The 18062-nt window shown below is 43.6% G+C and overlaps 1 protein-coding gene across 2 annotated transcripts in view; it reads left to right on the top strand.

The window, feature by feature from the left end:
• lin7a (lin-7 homolog A (C. elegans)) overlaps positions 1–18062 on the top strand; it is a 357391-nt gene that overhangs the window by 295755 nt on the left and 43574 nt on the right. For both annotated transcript variants that reach the window (XM_039761749.1, XM_039761750.1), the window contains one exon: positions 9116–9325. In XM_039761749.1, coding sequence (XP_039617683.1) covers positions 9116–9325 — 210 coding nt within the window. The remainder of the gene's footprint in view (positions 1–9115; positions 9326–18062) is intronic.

The following is an 18062-nucleotide window of genomic DNA, read 5'->3' as shown; positions in this document are numbered from 1 at the left end:
TCACATCTGGCGTAGTCGGCAGGATGCTCCGCCTGTTACAAGGCGGAGACCTGTACAAAAAAATATTGTTGTGGACGGCCGGTGCAGCAGGGACCCCACGTACGCGCGGTGCTGCGTGCACACAGCCCCGCGGGTAAGGAACCCCACGGACCGCCAGGGGTCCGCAGGAGGCCGTTATTCCCTGAAGCGGGCGGGCGGCGTGCATTGGAAGAGTGCAGCGGTCTCCAGCGCGCGCGCCGTTGCTGGAAGCGCGGGGCGGCATGGCGTCGGGAGGCCACGCCGAGGGCGTTTCCTCGGTATGGCGGGACCTGGGAGGTGAGTTCCCTGCTGCCGGCAGCGGCCCTTGGGGCGGGCGTGTGTTTTGTTTTCCAGGCAGGGACCTCCAGGATCAGCGTCAGTGGCGGGCGCATGCTGGTTTGCGCGGGCTCCGGCAGCACAGCGGCAGCCGCGAGGGCTGCGGAGGAGGAGCGCTGCAGCTCGAGGCGCTGGCAACAGCAAGGCTGCCGGCAAGCACGCGTCGCCGCAGAAAGGGAGCCAAGATGGCGCGGACGGAAGTCCCTCCCCTGACAGGCACGCGATTGGGCGGTGTGTCTTGCGTGCCCGCCGATGACTGTAGAGGCGGGACCAGGGAATGTCCATCACGGGCAGGGGAGACCCGATTGGGCGGAGGAGAAGGCCCACAGGAAGTGGCGGCGTCGGAGGCCGACAGTCAGGTAGGCTCCGCGTCGGTTAACTTCCTGTCTTTGCGGCTGCTTTGGCGGAGCTGGGCGTCCCTTCAGCCCGCCGGGCAGCGTGTGTTACAGGTGCTATGTGCCCTCCGGGCTGAGGTGCTGGTACTGGAGAAGAAGGCGCGGGCGCTGAAACGTTACTATCGACAGCGGACGGCGGCGCTGGAATCTCCAGCGGAGAGGTACAGCGGAGGCGGTGAGTACAGCCGACTCCGTAAAGCATATGGGAGGGCTGCTGAAAAGGCTGTGAAGACAATGATCAGTTCGAGTAAGCAGCCCTCCGACAGGAGTGCGGCGCCGCGGACTGCATGCGCGGGCGGGGAGTCCGTGAGGGCGCTGAAGGGACACGGGCTGCTAAGTGCCCGGGTCCTAAGCGCCCTCCGCCCGAGTTGGCTGCGGTCTTGCGCCGCACTATAGGGCGCGCAGACAGGACAGAGCGCTTTTATTCCATAAGGAGTCTCAAACCGTCAGGCGTCCCAGAGTGAAGGGAGGAATAAAGGGCTGGGTGCGATTCCTCCGATAAGGTGAGACAGCGTTGCTGGGTGCAGCGTGTGGCTGGCTGCCCTCTGGGAGAGCAGAGGGAATCCCTGAGGCCGGCGGAGAGAGAGCGGGCGGTGCCGACGACTCCATCGTCGAGAGGGACACGGAAGCGCGGAGAGGGTGCCGATCAGGCAAGTGCGGGGTGCGGTTGGAGAGCGCTGCCCGTGCGTGGCACGAGCTGGGTGCTTTGGCAGCGGTTCTGCCCTGTGTTCTCTTTGTAGGGGCGGACCCGGGCGAGTTGAAGGAACCCTTCGTGGCGGAACAGCCCTCTGATGTCGGGCCGTCTGCAGAAGGATCTCTGTCGGTGCGCAGGTGCGCTCGCAGCAGAGGAGCCAGCGGAGCGAGTGGCTCAGAACAAAGGCGTGGAGGTCCCGGAGGGGTGCCTACGAGGAGGCCCGGGGTGCGGTAAAGGGGAGCACAACCTGTGCGAGGCACAGGGATGCACCATGGGTTGGTGTCTGGATTGTGTCTCGCCCCTGTCCCTGCTAGGAGTGCGGGGCGGACCCGGCTATCCTCAGTGGGACCCGTTTGAGCTCTGCTGCCCTCAGCGGGGCGCTCTACCCACGAGTGGTCTTAGCTGGCTGTGGGGCACTGTCAGGGATGCCAGGGGCTATGACCCGGCGGGGCGCCAGGAGGGACCGGAAGAGGGTCAGAGCCCGGCCTGGATCACGTGGGGTGCGCCTTCCGGGTTGTTTTGGGAGCCACGGGTCAAGGGCTTGGAAGCTCTTCCCTGTAGGGGCCCGTGGCCACCGCCAGGAGGCGCCCCAATGCCTTGGGATTTGTTTCCCCAGCACTCCTGCCACACCAGGAAGTGCTGGGGGGAAGACTTGAGACGGTGCCGGGGAGCAGCCGGGAGGACAGCCGACACTTCCGCCACGCTGGGGCGTGGCCAGAAGATTGCCGGGAGCACCTGGGGCTCATCCGGGTCCTTCATAAAAGGGGGCCGTCTCCCGTCATTCAGGGCTGGAGTCGGGTGGAGGTAGGACGAAGCTGTGAAGAGTGGGGCGGCCCGAAGAAAGGCATTGTGGCCAGGACATTGGGAGTTTGGGGTTTGTGCACGTGATTAGGTCTTTGTGACCAATGAACTGGGGTCTTGGTGACCAATATATTGTAAATAATTTGTAAATAAGCGTGTGGTGGTGTCAAAACAACATGTCCGCCTGTCTGTGCCCGGGTACCGTTCACAATATATATATATATACACTGAGTATCAGAGGTGGGTAGTAACGAGTTACATTTACTCCATTACATTTACTTGAGTAACTTTTTAAAACAATTGTACTTCTAAGAATAGTTTTACTGCACCATAATTTTTATTTTTACTTGAGTACATTTGTGAAGAAGAAACGCTACTCTTACTCCGCTACATTGGGCAACACTCGAATTGTTACTTTTTTTCCATTAGATTTTCAATCTGCTCTGTAGCGTATGCTGTCAAGTTGCACACACGCCTTCATTAATGCATCTCCAGTTCTGATGCGAGGTTTTGGATGTTCCCCAAATCAAGGCACTGCAGCTTTGAGGACAGATGTTGCATTTTTCATTTGAAAGCATTAACTGAGCTAATCATATTGACAATGGTTTTCTCTTTTCCTTGCAGCTGTAAATTAAGCTCATTCAACTTGTTGGTCAGATCGAAAAAAAAATGCCAAGTCTAGCGGCCATTGATCGTTATTAAGTTGTTTGTATTCTGCATTTTTAATGACAAGGAGAAACTCCTTTTTTTCTGGCCAGGGGTCTTGAAATCTCTGCAGGAATTTCTCCCTAGCCATCTGCCTCAACGAAGGCATCTTTTATCATCTCTCCATCTTGGAAGGATTTCTTATGCTTAATGATCGAGTGACTCACCCAGAACGATGCTTCGGTGTGCCTGCCTTTGCTTTTGAATTCAGCCGAGTGAAAAATGACGGCTGCCCAATTAATTGCAATTTTAGTTCCCTCTCCTTTCTCTTTCTCAGATTGCTTTTCGGAAGGAAGTCAGTTTTGTAGTTTTTATGAACTGTTTGAAAGTGCCTTTCCACATTTTCCTTCTTTGGAATAGCAATGATAGATTGACAGATCAGAGAAACGCACTTCGATTGTGACATTGTGAGAGAAAAAAATCCTCTTCCAATTCCACATTCAGCCCATAAACAACAATGTTTTTTTAATTCCCTTCTTTAGTCGATATAAATTGGAAGGCTAACTATATCACTTAGACAGAGTTTTACAGTAGCTCGCACGTTTGATAATGCGTGCGTAATGACCAGTGTGTTAGAAGAAACTTAAAATATATATATATTGTGGCAGACGACCAGGGACCTTGCCCCACCGGGACACCTGGAGCAGGGAAAGACCGGGAGAGGCGCAATATCTCCCCTGGGTGCAAGAGGGCAGCCCCCCTGGACTCTATTAGGGGCCACAGATACGAACCCTGTGGGGTTTGTGGCCACAATCAGCGGGTGCCTGGATGGTTCCTGAGCCTTGGAGGACAGCACTTCCACCACACCAGGAAGTGTTGCCGAACCAGGAACTGTGTACGCTCAACGTGCTTCCAGGTGCAAGGGCAGCACTTCCAACACACCAGGAAGTGCTGCCGGAAGACCATTACAGAGCACCTGAAGCACATCTGGGTCAAAATAAAAGGGGCCGCCTCACTCCATTTGTGGAGCCAGAGTCAGGAGGGGGAATACGGAGCATGCAATGGAGGAGTGGATGCAGCTGAAGAGAAGTGAAAAGGACTGGGTTTGTGGATTGTGCACGATATTGTGTGTGGTGTTGTAAATAAACGGTGCGTATTTTGGACATCGTGAGCCTCAGTGTCTGTCTGTGTCCAGGCTATCTTTCACAAAATATATATTCTTTTGTTTGGACTGATGATAAAGTGGAATCGTTGTTGAGAGTAACACATTAATATAAGGCAAATAAAGTGGGTGAGAAAATGTAATGAGCAGGATCCAATCAGGGAAGGGCCATATAAAATGCACAAACCAATCAGAGTGCATTGAGAGTCTACTTTTCAAAATTCTTTTTTTTCATCCATCCACACTGCAACTCTGAGTCTGCGTTTTCAGAAATATACATCTCTGGAGAACGTTTTCAAAAGTCTCCATTTTTGAAAGTTAAAAACACTGGGGTAGTTTGAATGAAAAACAAAAACAGAGACTAATATCTGCATTTTTAAACAAAAACAAAGTAGTAAGGACGTAGCCACCATCTCTGTGGAAAATTGTGGAGATCATTGTTGTCGCAAGTACAGAATACAATGAAATTCTGACTTGCATGTGCTAATCAATATGCAATGCATCACTACTCTCCAGCACCATGCTCAGTGAGTATAACAGTCTCATAATTTTGGCTTTCTTTATGCTCTAAAATGTTAAATACTGTAAGTACCTTCACTAATTTTCATATTCTTCACCTTGTGTATTTTTCACCTCTTTTGGCATCTGCCTCCTTCAAGTCACTTATTTCATACTTAAGAATTATTTTGACTTAATGAGACACTCTGAAATATGCCTGTGTCAAGAAGGAGAACAACCTACTGAAGTTGACATAAAATCAGGGCCCTCTGTAGCTTTTTTACTGCCCTAAGCAACAGTGAAAATATTCCTCCCAAACTGTAGAGTCTTGAAAGCACTTGCTACATACATAATTGCCGATCGCAGTGTTGTGGGATGTGGTAATTCACTCTGAGGTTTCGCACAAATTGTGCAAGGATGTCATATAAAAGTCTGGGTTGGGGAACCTCCCTGGGTGATTTTGTCACATTGACATTCAATGATTTCATTGATCAGGGTTGTTCCCTTGGCAAATTATGTGCACAAATACTCAATTCTTTCCACGAAAAGGGGCATGGAGTGCCCCTTGGTGAATTTTATGTACGGACACTCAAACCTAGTGGAGTCACCGCTGATTGCAGTTAACTAAATGCTGCCCCCCCAAAACCTTTGCTGCCATGGCCAACCATACTAGTTTGCTCATATGGTGGAGATGGACCTGTCTAATTTTAGTCCATAGCGATCTTGCAATTATTAAAGAAAAGGTATTTTGAATTGAGTTTTACCTCAGCAAGTCATTAGTCATTTTGTATAAAGCATTACACAACAATCTATAAAGGGTGCCACATCTCTACAAACAGTGTTACTGCTGTGGATTCCTGTTCACTCACAGTGCCATTCTTCTGGTTTTTCCACATTATTTCCAATAAACATGAGAACTTTCCAGTAAACATTGTCACCAGTGTTGTCCCACTACATTGAGCTGACCAGCCAGCCTCACAAAGACTAAAAGACTTACAATTTAATAACTATTATCATCACTCACTTGCTGGTTCAAATAACAAATGCATCATCTTGACAAACTACAGTGTCCTGAGGTTATCATGTTAAACAATGTCCTATTCCCAGATTTCTATGGTGCACTAGATGCACCTTTTTAATGGTTGTCAAGAGCATAACAAATCTGCAAACCTAATAATTTGGCTGCTCTTCTGGAAAATAATAGGGTTAGAAAAGGGCAAGCTGTGTGGTACACTTCAAGACTCTGACAGCTGTGTACTGCTTTGGCATTGAAGACATTTTTGATTACATTTAGTACAAACACAAGCTTGGAACATTAGACTGAATATTATTTGTTCATTATCTGAAAATGATAAAGAAGTAAAAGTGATCAATTTTAAAATGGAAAATACTTAATATTCAAGTGACAAGGTGTGATACTGAAAGCTGAAGAAAGTTATACAGTGCTAATTATAATTGATATTTAGCTTTTTGAGGGTGCAGGTCAGCTCCTTGCTCCCTCTTTGTTTTTGGGAGCATCTTGAACCCAACACTGTTAATATTAATGACTGGGATGAGCTGAGCAGATGAAGACAAACACACCAAGCAAGGGGATGGTGAAAAGTGCAAGTGCTTTTATTAAAACAAAGTCAAAACAAAACAAATGTTCAAAAGTGCAGTGCTTCATCAATAATAAATAATCCAATAAAAATAAAGGTGAGGTGGAAGTTAAAATTCAATAAATAGAAAATTCCATTAAAATGAGGTTAAAATCATCTAGCAGGAAAGTGTCCTTTCTAAAAACCTGGTGCATTCTTCGTGCAAACTGCCAACTCCCCTGCTTATGCTATACAGGCCTTGCAGCAGAGGAGTCGCCCTAGTGACAGGACCAGCTAACCTTCCCCAAGACAAGGTCCCTGCCATCCCATGACTATGGTAAGGCTCTCTCTCCCCCGACCTAAGCGTGGGTCCCCAATGGCCATGGCACTCACGTTGGAGCTCTCCTCCCAAGCCTTCTCAACCCCTGCTGCCTTGTAGGTCTTCTGTGGAGAGCCATACCCACTCCTGGTTACTCCCATTCCTCAGAGGTGTTCAGCCAGGGTGACCCCCTTTAACCATCCAGAGTTTCGGCCACACACTCCTCTCCAGGGTCTCTTTTCCTAGCTGCCTGCCTTAACCCTCCCAAGCCCGCTCTCTTAGCTTGCTCTCACATGAACACTCCGGCTCCTTACGCCTCGTGCCTTCTGTTCTCTCTTTCTTTACTTAACCTCCTTTTTTAATATAACCTCTGTTCATTTCTTTTTCTTTCATTTTTCCTCCTCGCACTTCCATTTTTAAATGGAGATGTGACACAGCTGCAGCAATCAGAAGCTGCCCGCATCAATAAGGGTTGCGGGCGATCCCATACCTGTCCACTAAGTGCAGGGCTGCCCACTCCCGCACAGGAACCGCTCTCGCCATGCTACCGCTCCACCACCTGGAGACGCGAATCTGGCGATTATTTATTTAAAACACCAATCAGCCACAGACCTCACTTTACCGCAAGCTTCTGATCATCTCAAAAGCTGAAATCTAGTTATACAAAGATAAAATTAACCAATATTTATAATTTATGTTCCTAGTCAAAGTAGCTTGCTGTGTTTAGTTCATTCTTGAGATATTCACCCAGTATTATAAAGATGTAAAGGCTTTTCTTCTTTGGAGCTTCTATACTCTGTATGCTTCGCTCAAAGACATCCACTCTTATGGTTTAGCTTCAAAAAACATTTCACCATCTTCTGTATCTCTGTGTTGAATTTGCAGGGCAGACGGAATATAAGAACAATCTCTTTTTTTAAGTACAGAGTAAGCGGTTGTTTTGTACCAATTAATTAATGATGCATGAGAGTGCAAATGGTTAAGCAAGCTTTAACTAAAGTGTTTTTTCCTCCCCTGTAAACGCAGGACATCATGCTGTCTTGCATCACTTTTTGTTAAAAAATAAATAAAAATTTGAAGAATAAATAAAAATAAAATAAATAAAATATTGAACTTTATATGACCTGGAAAGTATGTGCTATGTAATAATAATTTGTGAATAATCTCTACGGATGTCAACTGCCCATTATTTGTAGTGCTTACCTTTATTTAATCTGGGTAGATAATTAGCTTAAGCCCTCAAGTCTCAGAGTCTACATGGTCTATAGGCCAAGCCAATGCTCTGGAAAATGTGAAGACTACACTATGTGCCAAAGAGCAACAATTTAATCACTTGCATTGTCACTCAGTTGCTCATTCAAATAACAAATCCATCATCTTGTCAAACTTGGAATGCTCACACTCCAAGCGCCCTGAGATGACCATATCAAACCCTGTCCTGTTGCCAGATTTTTATGGTGCACTTTTCAACTCTGAATTGATCTTAAATGTTGTTTAGTACCTGAAAATATTTTTGTTTTCTTAACAAAGTGTTGGGTTTTAAACTGTTTTTTTGTGTTATGTTTTGTGGCCGCAACAAAGAAGACTAATTTAATGTTGTCTTCTGTTAACAAGCCTAACCAAGAATCATAAATTTTAAACTAAAATTTCTCCAAGTGCATGTATAATTATTCAACACATTTACAGGACAAAAGACTCTGATGAAGAGGTGAGAATGGATTTAAGGTGGGCCGGATTTACGAGCTTTCTCGTAGGCTCTGGTAATTCTAGTATTAAACAAGTGACCTGAGAATTACTGAAATATTCATTTGTAACTGACCTTGGAAACCTCTTTAGGTGTATCCATCCTAGTATCCAACATCTATTTCTGAACCCAGTTCAAGGTAATGGGGGTAATAGCAGCATGGGGACAAGGTAGGAAATAACCCTTGTGGCGGACAGTCGGAACGCTCCTTTGACACTGGATCCGGGGGAGAAGCCATGGGATGCTCATTACGTCCACCGGAACACTTGGTGGCAGTCCCCCTGGGTTGCATCAGGGCCACAATTATGTTACACCGGAGCTCATCCCTGTTGGGCTCTGTGGCCACCGCCATGGGGAGCTGAATGGCTTCCTGAGCCCATTTGGGCGGCAATTACAGCCATACCTGGGAGTGCAGCCAGATGCAGGTTATCAAGCACCTGCAGCACTTCCGGGTGGACTATAAAGGGAGCCAGCAGCCACCACTCTGGGAGCCAGAGTCGGGAGGAGGAGTGGTGGTGAAGTGTGTGTCTTGTTTTGGTGCTTTGATTTATTTTGTTTGGTGTACATTTGGGACTGTGTACTGCCTGTGGGACACGGGGAAGTCATGCCCCACAGGTGAAGAAAAATAAATCTTTTTGTTTAGTTTTCACATGCCTCCATTGTCAAGTCTGTGTCAGGTGGGGCACCCGGAGTATATAGCGCCTTTCACACCCTGCATATGAGCCAACTCCATTACACCCTTACTTTCTTTACTGGGCTAATTTAGAGTTCATAATTATTTGTTTGCTTTATTTTTTTTCAATAAATAAAAGACTAAAACCAGTCAGTAGTTAACCTTATACAATGGTATATTTTCAACAGTTTGTTTATTCCTCTTTATTTGAGTTAATTATGTTACGAAGATTTTTTCTTCTTTTTTTTTCCAGGCTACGGTGGCAGCCTTTGCTGCAAGTGAGGGTCATTCCCATCCACGAGTAGTGGAACTACCCAAGACTGATGAAGGTCTGGGCTTTAACGTCATGGGAGGAAAAGAACAGAATTCTCCAATTTATATTTCACGCATCATTCCTGGTGGAGTAGCAGAGAGGCACGGGGGCCTCAAGCGAGGAGACCAACTGCTGTCTGTTAATGGAGTGGTACGTCTACAGCAAATAACCTGAGGCTATATTTATTACTAGTGGTAATCATAAATCACTGGTTTCTAAGATAAGAAAAAGTGTTTTAATAAATGTCACGCCATAGTTATATGCTGCTCTCTCCTTGAGAAACAAGCACGCGTCTAGCCTTGACAGCTAATCTACTGAACCAAAGGTTCTGTGCCCACAGTGTATGCAATGCAACATCAATTACATCCCCACATTCATACTCCATAATATGATACCTTTTCAGATAAGCATGTTTGTTCTGCGGTATAGCTTCGGATTCTTTGTGTTAAGCTGGGGTAAACTTCTTAATATATGCATTTAAATCAATGGCCAACATCATTCTGTGTTTGATTACTTGAAGCACTGTTTATTTCAGACATGAGGAGGTGGACTTTATCTTCAGAGAGTTCTGTTTTTTATGTGGGCAGGAAGAAGAACATAGGCTATATTCTTATAAAGCTGATCCTAGAGCAAAGGAGCATTGCACAGATGGTGAGCCATCTGATATGAACCTATAGTCAGTTTATTAACTTTAGAATTGAGAATTTTTTTTTCCTCTGGGCCATAATCCTGTTCCATTGTTATTTATAGATCTTAAATCTATTTACTTTTATTGGCCATTTATCCTTTAAAATGCTTTAATGGTATTATCGTATGAGGTTCACAGGGTACCCTCTACATTTCATGTCATTTTTTAATCATACTTGTCAGCAGCTGTGCACCAGGAATGTAATTCTAGGCTGCCTCAGAGGTCTGTATTGCTGACAATATGTGAATAGTTCTCTGCCTCTAAGTAGAGGACACAAACCTAAAAGAATTTTTATTACCATAAATTAATTTCAACAAGTGGTATGTTTACAGCCTTGGGCTGCTTTGCAAAGTTAAATCATAACAAACAGTGTTAAATACAGAATACTGTGTCCCTGTTACAGAGGCAGATGTGCTGTCAGTTCAAGACTGCATTGGAAGCTGAAAATATGATTGAACATCTGCATTTCTCACTCATACTAGTTTGTGCTGGATCTAATAACTATTTATGAACTATATTTAACTTTAGCGCAAGGTTGTTTGTTCTACTGCAACATTAACAGCATTTTTGTTCTTGTAGTATGTAAAATATACAGGGTGGTCCAAATCTAATTATGCAGATCCAGATTGTCTGGATGACTTTGATTTATGCGGGGACGATTCCAGTTCGGCGCAAAGACGATTCTTCATGTCATCAGTTCGCACACTTCTTGATGGTCCAGGATTTTTCGGGTGATTGTCTATGTAATAAGCTTAATAAGTTATAGCGTAATGAAAATTGCATAATTAGATCTGGACCACCCTATACAATAACAAATCAATAGTCATAAAGGACTTTTTAGACCCCAGAGTGAAACTCCCATTTAATTGACATTTTTTGGCAAAGGAAGGTGAAAAATTGGTGAATAATAAAAACATAAGACATCTGATAAACAAGAGGAAACCATTCAGTCCATCAAGCTTGTTTGTTTAGCTAACAGCTAAGCTGTCCCTTACTCTCATACAGGTATTTCTTAAAGGTTGTCAAGGTTTCTGCTTCAACCACATGTCTCAGTAGTTTCTTCCAGAGTCCCACAACTCTTTGCATAAAATAGTGCTCCCTGGCTTCATTCCTAAATGCACTTTACCATAACTTCAGCTGGTGTCCACAAATACATGTTTCACCCTTAAGCTGAAAGAGTTCTGCCAGAACTACTTTATTAATTGCTGGCAGGATCGGGCGAACAAGCGTGGCCAGAGCGCTACCTCCCCCGGGACGCTAGATGGCAAGCCCCCTGGATTGCAGCGGTGCCTCGGACCCCTGCAGGGCTTCATGGGAGTTGGAGTGTGGTGCAACCCTGTTGAGATCCGCAGTCGCTGCCAGGGGGTGCTGCAGCAGGAGCTGCTGAGCCCTATTAGGCAGTTCTTCCACCACACCCGGAAGTGGTTCTGGAAGCGAGTAATCAAGCACCTGGAGCACTTCCGGGTGCATTATAAAAGGAGCCAGCAGCCACTACTCGGGGAGCCAGTCAGGAGGAGGAAGACGGGGAAGGCGTTTCCCACTAGAAAAAAAAAAAATAAAACCTGTGTGTCTTGAACTTGTGTCCCACACTTGTCTGTGTCAGGTTAAGCTGTCAGTGCCAGCCTGGTGGCCACATTGCCTTTAAGGATTTTGAAGACCAGGATTTAGTCAACAACATTTATTTCTATAGCACATTTGCATACATAGAATGTAGCTCAACGTGCTTTAAAAGATGTCAAAGAAATAGTTATCAAAAACAAGGTAAATTAGGCAAGAATAATAATAAATAAGTAATATGAAATAAATTAATACAAGCTTACACGACTTAGATACTTAATTAGCAGAAAGGTAATGTCCTTATATATAATTTCATATTCTAGGTCTCCAAAGATGAGTATGATGATAGGTCAGATGGCCGAAAGGACAAAAAAAGCCACAAAAAAAATCTGCAGGGGTTCCAAGACCAAAAGACCACCCAGCCCTCACTGTGCATTCTACCCTGCCAAGCTGCCCTTAAGTCATTCCTCATTGCCTCCAAGCTCAGTCCCAGGGGAGTTGTCGCAGTAGGTGTCATGGACAGCTGGGGCACCTGACTTCATTCAAGCAGCAGGGGGCTGAATAATGTCTTAATCAGGCGATGGTGTAATAAAATGCCTCGATAGAGAAAATGGAAAAGAAAGCAGAGAATAGTAGAGACTAGTAATAACTGCAAATCCTTGACGAATATGATAATTTTATACATTTACAGTATATTCTATTAATAGTACAACTAAAATGATGCTACTAAAAAGTGGGATTTTAGGATTTTATTTTAATTATTCACATTGATAGCCTGGCATATCTCCGTTGGTTAAGTATTCCAGATATTTGGAGCATAACAGCAAAAGGCCATCTCACCAATTCTTTTTTGCTTAGCTCAAGAATAGTAAGCAAACCACTTTTAAAAGTTATAAGGTTATGACTTGGAGTGTAGAGGGACAGGCGTTCCAAGTTATGTGAAGGAGAAAGATTATTTGAAGCTTTAAATACCATTAACTGTATTTTACAATCAATTCTAAAGGATACGGGTAACCAGTGTAACGAAGATGAAACAGGAGAGATGTGCTCAGATTTTTTTTTCTGGCTTTCTTGCTGCTCTATTTCGAAGTAATTGCAACTGTTTTGTGCCTTTCTTAGATAATCCTTCCTGTTTGGAGTGTGTTGCAGTTATCTAGTCAGCTAAAAACAAAAGTGTGAATTAATTTCTCAGTATCTTACATTGTTATAAGTGGTCTAATTTTGCAGTATTCCTTCAGTGAAAAAAACGCAGTCCTAGTAATATGGTTAATGTGTAATTTAAAGTTTTGGATAGGGTCCATGATTACCTCAGCCTTGACTATTAATGTTATGTGGTGATGTCAAATTTATTTCTAATATCCTCATTATTTACATTTTGCCAACCATTAATATTTCTAAGTTTAACTATTTAACTTGGGAAAGTTATTACTCATTTATTCAGAAATAGAAGTAAGACAATGAATCAGAGAGGCCATGAAATCTGAGTCATCAGGTGGTATCGATAAATAAAGCTGCATATCATCTGCATAGCTGTTGTACAGTAGTTCACCTTGTGTTTTAAAATAATCTGGCCTAATGGAAGCAGTTATGATTATAAAAAGCAGCGGGCATGATGTAGATCCTTGTAGTACACTATATGCAATATCATGAACCTCTTAAGTAGGAGTTTAACAACTGCAGTCTTTAGACAATCTGTGAAGATCCCTCAATCTAATGACGAGTTCACTGTGTCACGTGTACTATCAATAAGCAGATTGGAGCCTTCATTGAAAAACTGAGTTAGGATGGTGTCAAGGACACAAGTGAGGGGTTTTAGTTGAGAAATTTTTCTACAGAACTCAGGTAGGCCTATTTGATAGAAAAGATTTTATCCATTAAAAAGAGCATGCTGGGGTTCAACAGGGTTAATTTTGGAGGGATGTATTATATTACATCTAATATCTTTTATTTAGTGTTTACAAAATGCTGCAAAAGCCTCACAAGTTTTGTTAAACGTTTTCAGGAGAAGATGATCAATAGTTGAGAAAAAACTGATGGATTTCCATTATCATTTATAATTTCAGAGAAATAGGACTACCTCTCAAGGCAGACTGCTTTGTTATATTCAATTAAATGTACCTTTAATGTTTCACAGTGGACAGTTAGTTTAGGGGTGGCACGGTGGCGCAGTGGTAGCGCTGCTGCCTCGCAGTTAGGAGACCCGGGTTCGCTTCCTGGATCCTCCCTGCGTGGAGTTTGCATGTTCTCCCCGTGTCTGCGTGGGTTTCCTCCGGGAGCTCCGGTTTCCTCCCACAGTCCAAAGACATGCAGGTTAGGTGGATTGGCGATTCTAAATTGGCCCTAGTGTGTGCTTGGTGTGTGGGTGTGTTTGTGTGTGTCCTGCAGTGGGTTGGGACCCTGCCCAGGATTGGTTCCTGCCTTGTGCCCTGTGTTGGCTGGGATTGGCTCCAGCAGACCCCCGTGACCCTGTATTCGGATTCAGCGGGTTAGAAAATGCCTGGCTGGCTGGCAGTTAGTTTAGTTTTCCTCTATTTACTCTCAGCTCTCCAGCATTTTTTCTTTAATTCAGACACTTTATGAGTTTTTCAAGGCACTTTAGTGCTGGAGGATTTCTTGATTTTTTTCAGGGGCCACTATGTCAGCTGCAGCTTTCACCATAGCATTCAAAATTTCCATCTTACTGGTTACATTGCTGGCCATATTAAGGCAAGCACTACATTTGGACTGATTATTCGGAATATTAGTAAACCTAGAGGCTGCTGTGTCATCAAAAAGCATTTCTTTAATAATTTTTTGTTCTCTAGTTATAGTTACCAGTATTTCTATGTTAAACAGAATGCAGAAATGGTTAGATGTAATAATGTCCACAACCTGCCTCATGTCAAATTTTTAAATTAGTAAATGCGGCCTGTGTCCTATTTTATGATTAGGCTGGCTGACAAGTTGTTTAAGATTATACTGCTTTGTCTAGATATTTTAGTTAAACTTATTATAATGTTAATATACCGCTTTGTCTGGATTATTTATTTAAACTATGGTCCGTTATTATAATGCTTGTATAGTGCACGCCTATAGGTGAACCTAATACAGAATCATCCTATCCTAACACAGGATTATATTTAGTATTAGGACTAAATCTATATAGTCAAGAAAAATAAATTACCATTGGTATTTTGTCAGAGAGTTCCCAAGCGGCAAACTAATTAGGAAGCAAGCCTGTAGAAAATTGATCTCTCCCACAAGAGAGTCCTATCGTCAATGAAGCCGAAGTTTTGTCTATCTCAGAAGGCTCTCATCTAGGTGTTTAGGGCCAGGAGTTGACTGTAGGTTTCTTTCTACGCAGCATGGGAATGGCTCTCGTATGACGATTCTCACAGCTGGAGTCCTCTCCTTAGTGGCCTAAATGAAGGATTAGAAGTCCATCTTCAGCAGTTCCGAATGTCAGTGATGAATGTTGCTGATGTCAGCATGGATTATAAATGTCCGAATAATCCTTCCCCATATGCTTCTCAAGAACTGCCAGGGCTCTTCTTTCGACATCTTTAATCTTTGCACCAGAAAAACAACAGACATATGTTTTACACTTAAGTAACCACAAAGTCAGAAGGTGCACAATTGAGTGTCCCATAATAATCACATCACCACTGTCTGCAGGCACAGATAGGGAATGGAGAGAGTCAAAGTAGTTGTGAGTGGTAGTGATGGCTTGAGAAAGTGGAGGTGACCTGGGCTTGGGCCTTTGCTTGCATTGTCAGTGTTGCCAGATTCTGTTGTCGTTGTTATCCAATAGCCAAATCGATACTAATAAAGTCTCTAGAAGGACAGATTTCAGGTTCCTAAGATGTTTTCAACTATCATGCAGCTGTTGAATCTTCCGCAAAACACATTGTAGCTTGCAGTTGGTCATCTTGAAAGAAAGTGGCGTCACAGGAAGACTACAAGACCCACCCAGTTTCCCCTGCTCAAGACTAAACATGCACCTGTTTGCTCTCCTCTGCATAGCCTCTTCAGAACATAAGAAATTTAACAGAAGAATGGAGAGAGACAATTCAGTCCATCAAGCTAATTTTTTTAGCTAATAGCTGTCCCAATGTCTTATTCAGATATTTCTTAAAGGTTGTCAAGGTTTCTGCTTCAACTACATGTCCTGGTAGTTTGTTCCAGGTTCACACAACTCTTTGCCTAAAGAAGTGCTCCCTGGCTTCATTCCTAAATGCACTTTACCTTAATTCTCGCTGGTGTCCACGAATACATGTTTCACCCTTAAGCTGAAAGAATGCTACCAGAACTACTTTATTAATTGTCTTAAAGAATTGTGTAGACCAGGATTTGGTCAACAACATTTAATTCTATAGCGGGCGGCACGGTGGCGCTGTGGGTATCACTGCTGCCTCTCAGTTAGGAGACCCGGGTCCGCTTCCCGGGTCCTCCCTGCGTGGACTTTGCATGTTCTCCCCGTGTCTGCATGAATTTCCTCCGGATACTCGGGTTTCCTCCAACAGTCCAAAGACATGAAGGTTAGGTGCATTGGTGATTCTAAATTGTCCCTAGTGTGTGCTTGGTGTGTGTGTGTGTGTGCGTGACCTTCGGTGGGCTGACGCCCTGTCCAGGGTTTGTTTCCTGCCTTGCACCCTGTGTTGGCTGGGGTTGGCTCCAGCAGATCCCTGTGACCCTGTAGTTAGGATATAGCAGGCTGGATGTTAGTTTGTTCCACGTTCCCACAACTCTTTGCCTAAAGGAGTGCTTCCTAGCTTCAGTCTTAACTGCACATACCCTTAATTTCCACTGACGTCGTTGAGTTTAGTTTAGAAATGAGTACATTAGAGGGTCATCTCAAGTTGGATGATTGGGAGACAAAGTCAGAGGCAAGATTGTGTTGGTTTGGACATGTGCAGAGGAGAGGTGCTGAGTATATTGGCAGAAGGATGTTAAGGATAGAGCTGCCAGGCAAGAGAAAAAGAGGAAGGCCTAAGAGAAAGTTTATGGATGTGGTTAGAGGGGACATGCAGGTGATGGGTGTAACAGAGTAAGATGCAGAGGACAGAAAGATATGGAAGAAGATGATCTGCTGTGGCGACCCCTAATGGGACCAGCCGAAAGAAGAAGTCCTTGAGTATGTGATTGACTCTAAAGCTCATAACATTCTGCTGGTTCTACTTTATCATTACCTTTGGGAATTTTGAAGACCTGAATTAGGTAATGTAGTCTTCTCAAGACAAAACAGGTTTGATTCTTAATATCAGAGTATGACACATCCTTAATTCCTGAGGTGCACTTGGTTGCTCTCATCTGCATATCTTCAAGAGTTGCTATGTTTTCTGTGCAGTGACCAAAACTGCACACAGTACTCCAGATCCAGCTCTAGTGCATTATATAGTCTGAGTATAATACCCTTTGATTTATATTCAACAGTTTTTGTGATTATTTTCACTTTGGCCTTTATAATATTTAGTATGCTTGCTTAGGCAGTGGAGCGTTGTTACTGTATTCTGCAAGGCATTACCATGTGTGCATCTAATAGAGCTGTGAAAGGCAACCTTTTTCGAGTTGCGGCGCACTAAGTCCAAAAATTTTCTTTCGCGGCGCACCTGAGGGACTGCCCATAAATAAAGTCTTGACGACACAATCTATAGACAATCTATGGACACTCACCAATAAAAACAGTTAATTTTACAAGTTTGAAAGACATTTTATTAATAAAGGAATCAAAGGATAAATCTTAAATTGAATTAATGTGAACGTTGAGATTGTTTTTCAGCACATATGAGATTGATGCGAGGATCAATTTTCGAAAGACAGACGCGCATTTCCTTGTCGATCATTTGAAGTCTCTCGCGTTTCTCTCGTCGGCAAGAGCTGAAATGTAGCGTTCTTATTTTCTCGTTCTATATTTGCTCCGCCTTCTTCTATCCGTACAGTGAGCGATACCTTCTAACAATGAGACTTTTTAAGTCTCACGAGATATGTTTTTGACACCGCTGGTGTTGATATTATGATGAATGGTGAACAGCGAAAATTTTAACTTGCATTCAAAATAAATACATTCATTTATTCAACCATCTGATTAACCGTTATCTGTTTTTACAACATGAAATTTTTTTAAACATTATCTTTTTAATCAACCAAAAGTTTAAAAATACTAGCAATTTTAAATATTTTACAAAAGTTTTAGAAAATTGCACACCGGTTGCCCGACAATGTGAGTGTAGTAATCTTGGACTGGAATGTGATGTTACGGTGTCTTTCATGAATTGATTGACATTATCTCTACACTGCTTTTTTTTTTTTTTTGGAAATTTTGAAATACTGAGGTTTTTTATTTTAGAATGTGCATGTTTTGTGTTGCCTCTTATATTGTCTTGCTACCTTGCAGTTTGTTAGCAACATTTAGGTAATAATGCTAGATTTCCCATCACTACAAAACAATGTAGATTCAGTGGCCCGATATTTAGCTTGATTTTGTTCTGTCAGTGAGCCCCAGCAGCAGGTTTCTTGATAAGGCACTTTTAAAAAGTGCGTTTATAAATTACGTATGCTCTTTTGGGTCTGTGTGTTATAAAGAAGTTGCCTTTTGTCTTGTAGTATCCCCTTCTTGGAATAGCTGGCTCCCTGGAACTTCCAGTGTCACTTCTTGGGAGTGTT

Source organism: Polypterus senegalus, chromosome 8 (genome assembly GCF_016835505.1).
Source record: "Polypterus senegalus isolate Bchr_013 chromosome 8, ASM1683550v1, whole genome shotgun sequence".
In the NCBI taxonomy this organism is placed as follows: domain Eukaryota; kingdom Metazoa; phylum Chordata; class Cladistia; order Polypteriformes; family Polypteridae; genus Polypterus; species Polypterus senegalus.
The sequence above is the reverse complement of the archived record's forward strand: the minus strand, read 5'-3'. Positions and strand labels throughout refer to the sequence as shown.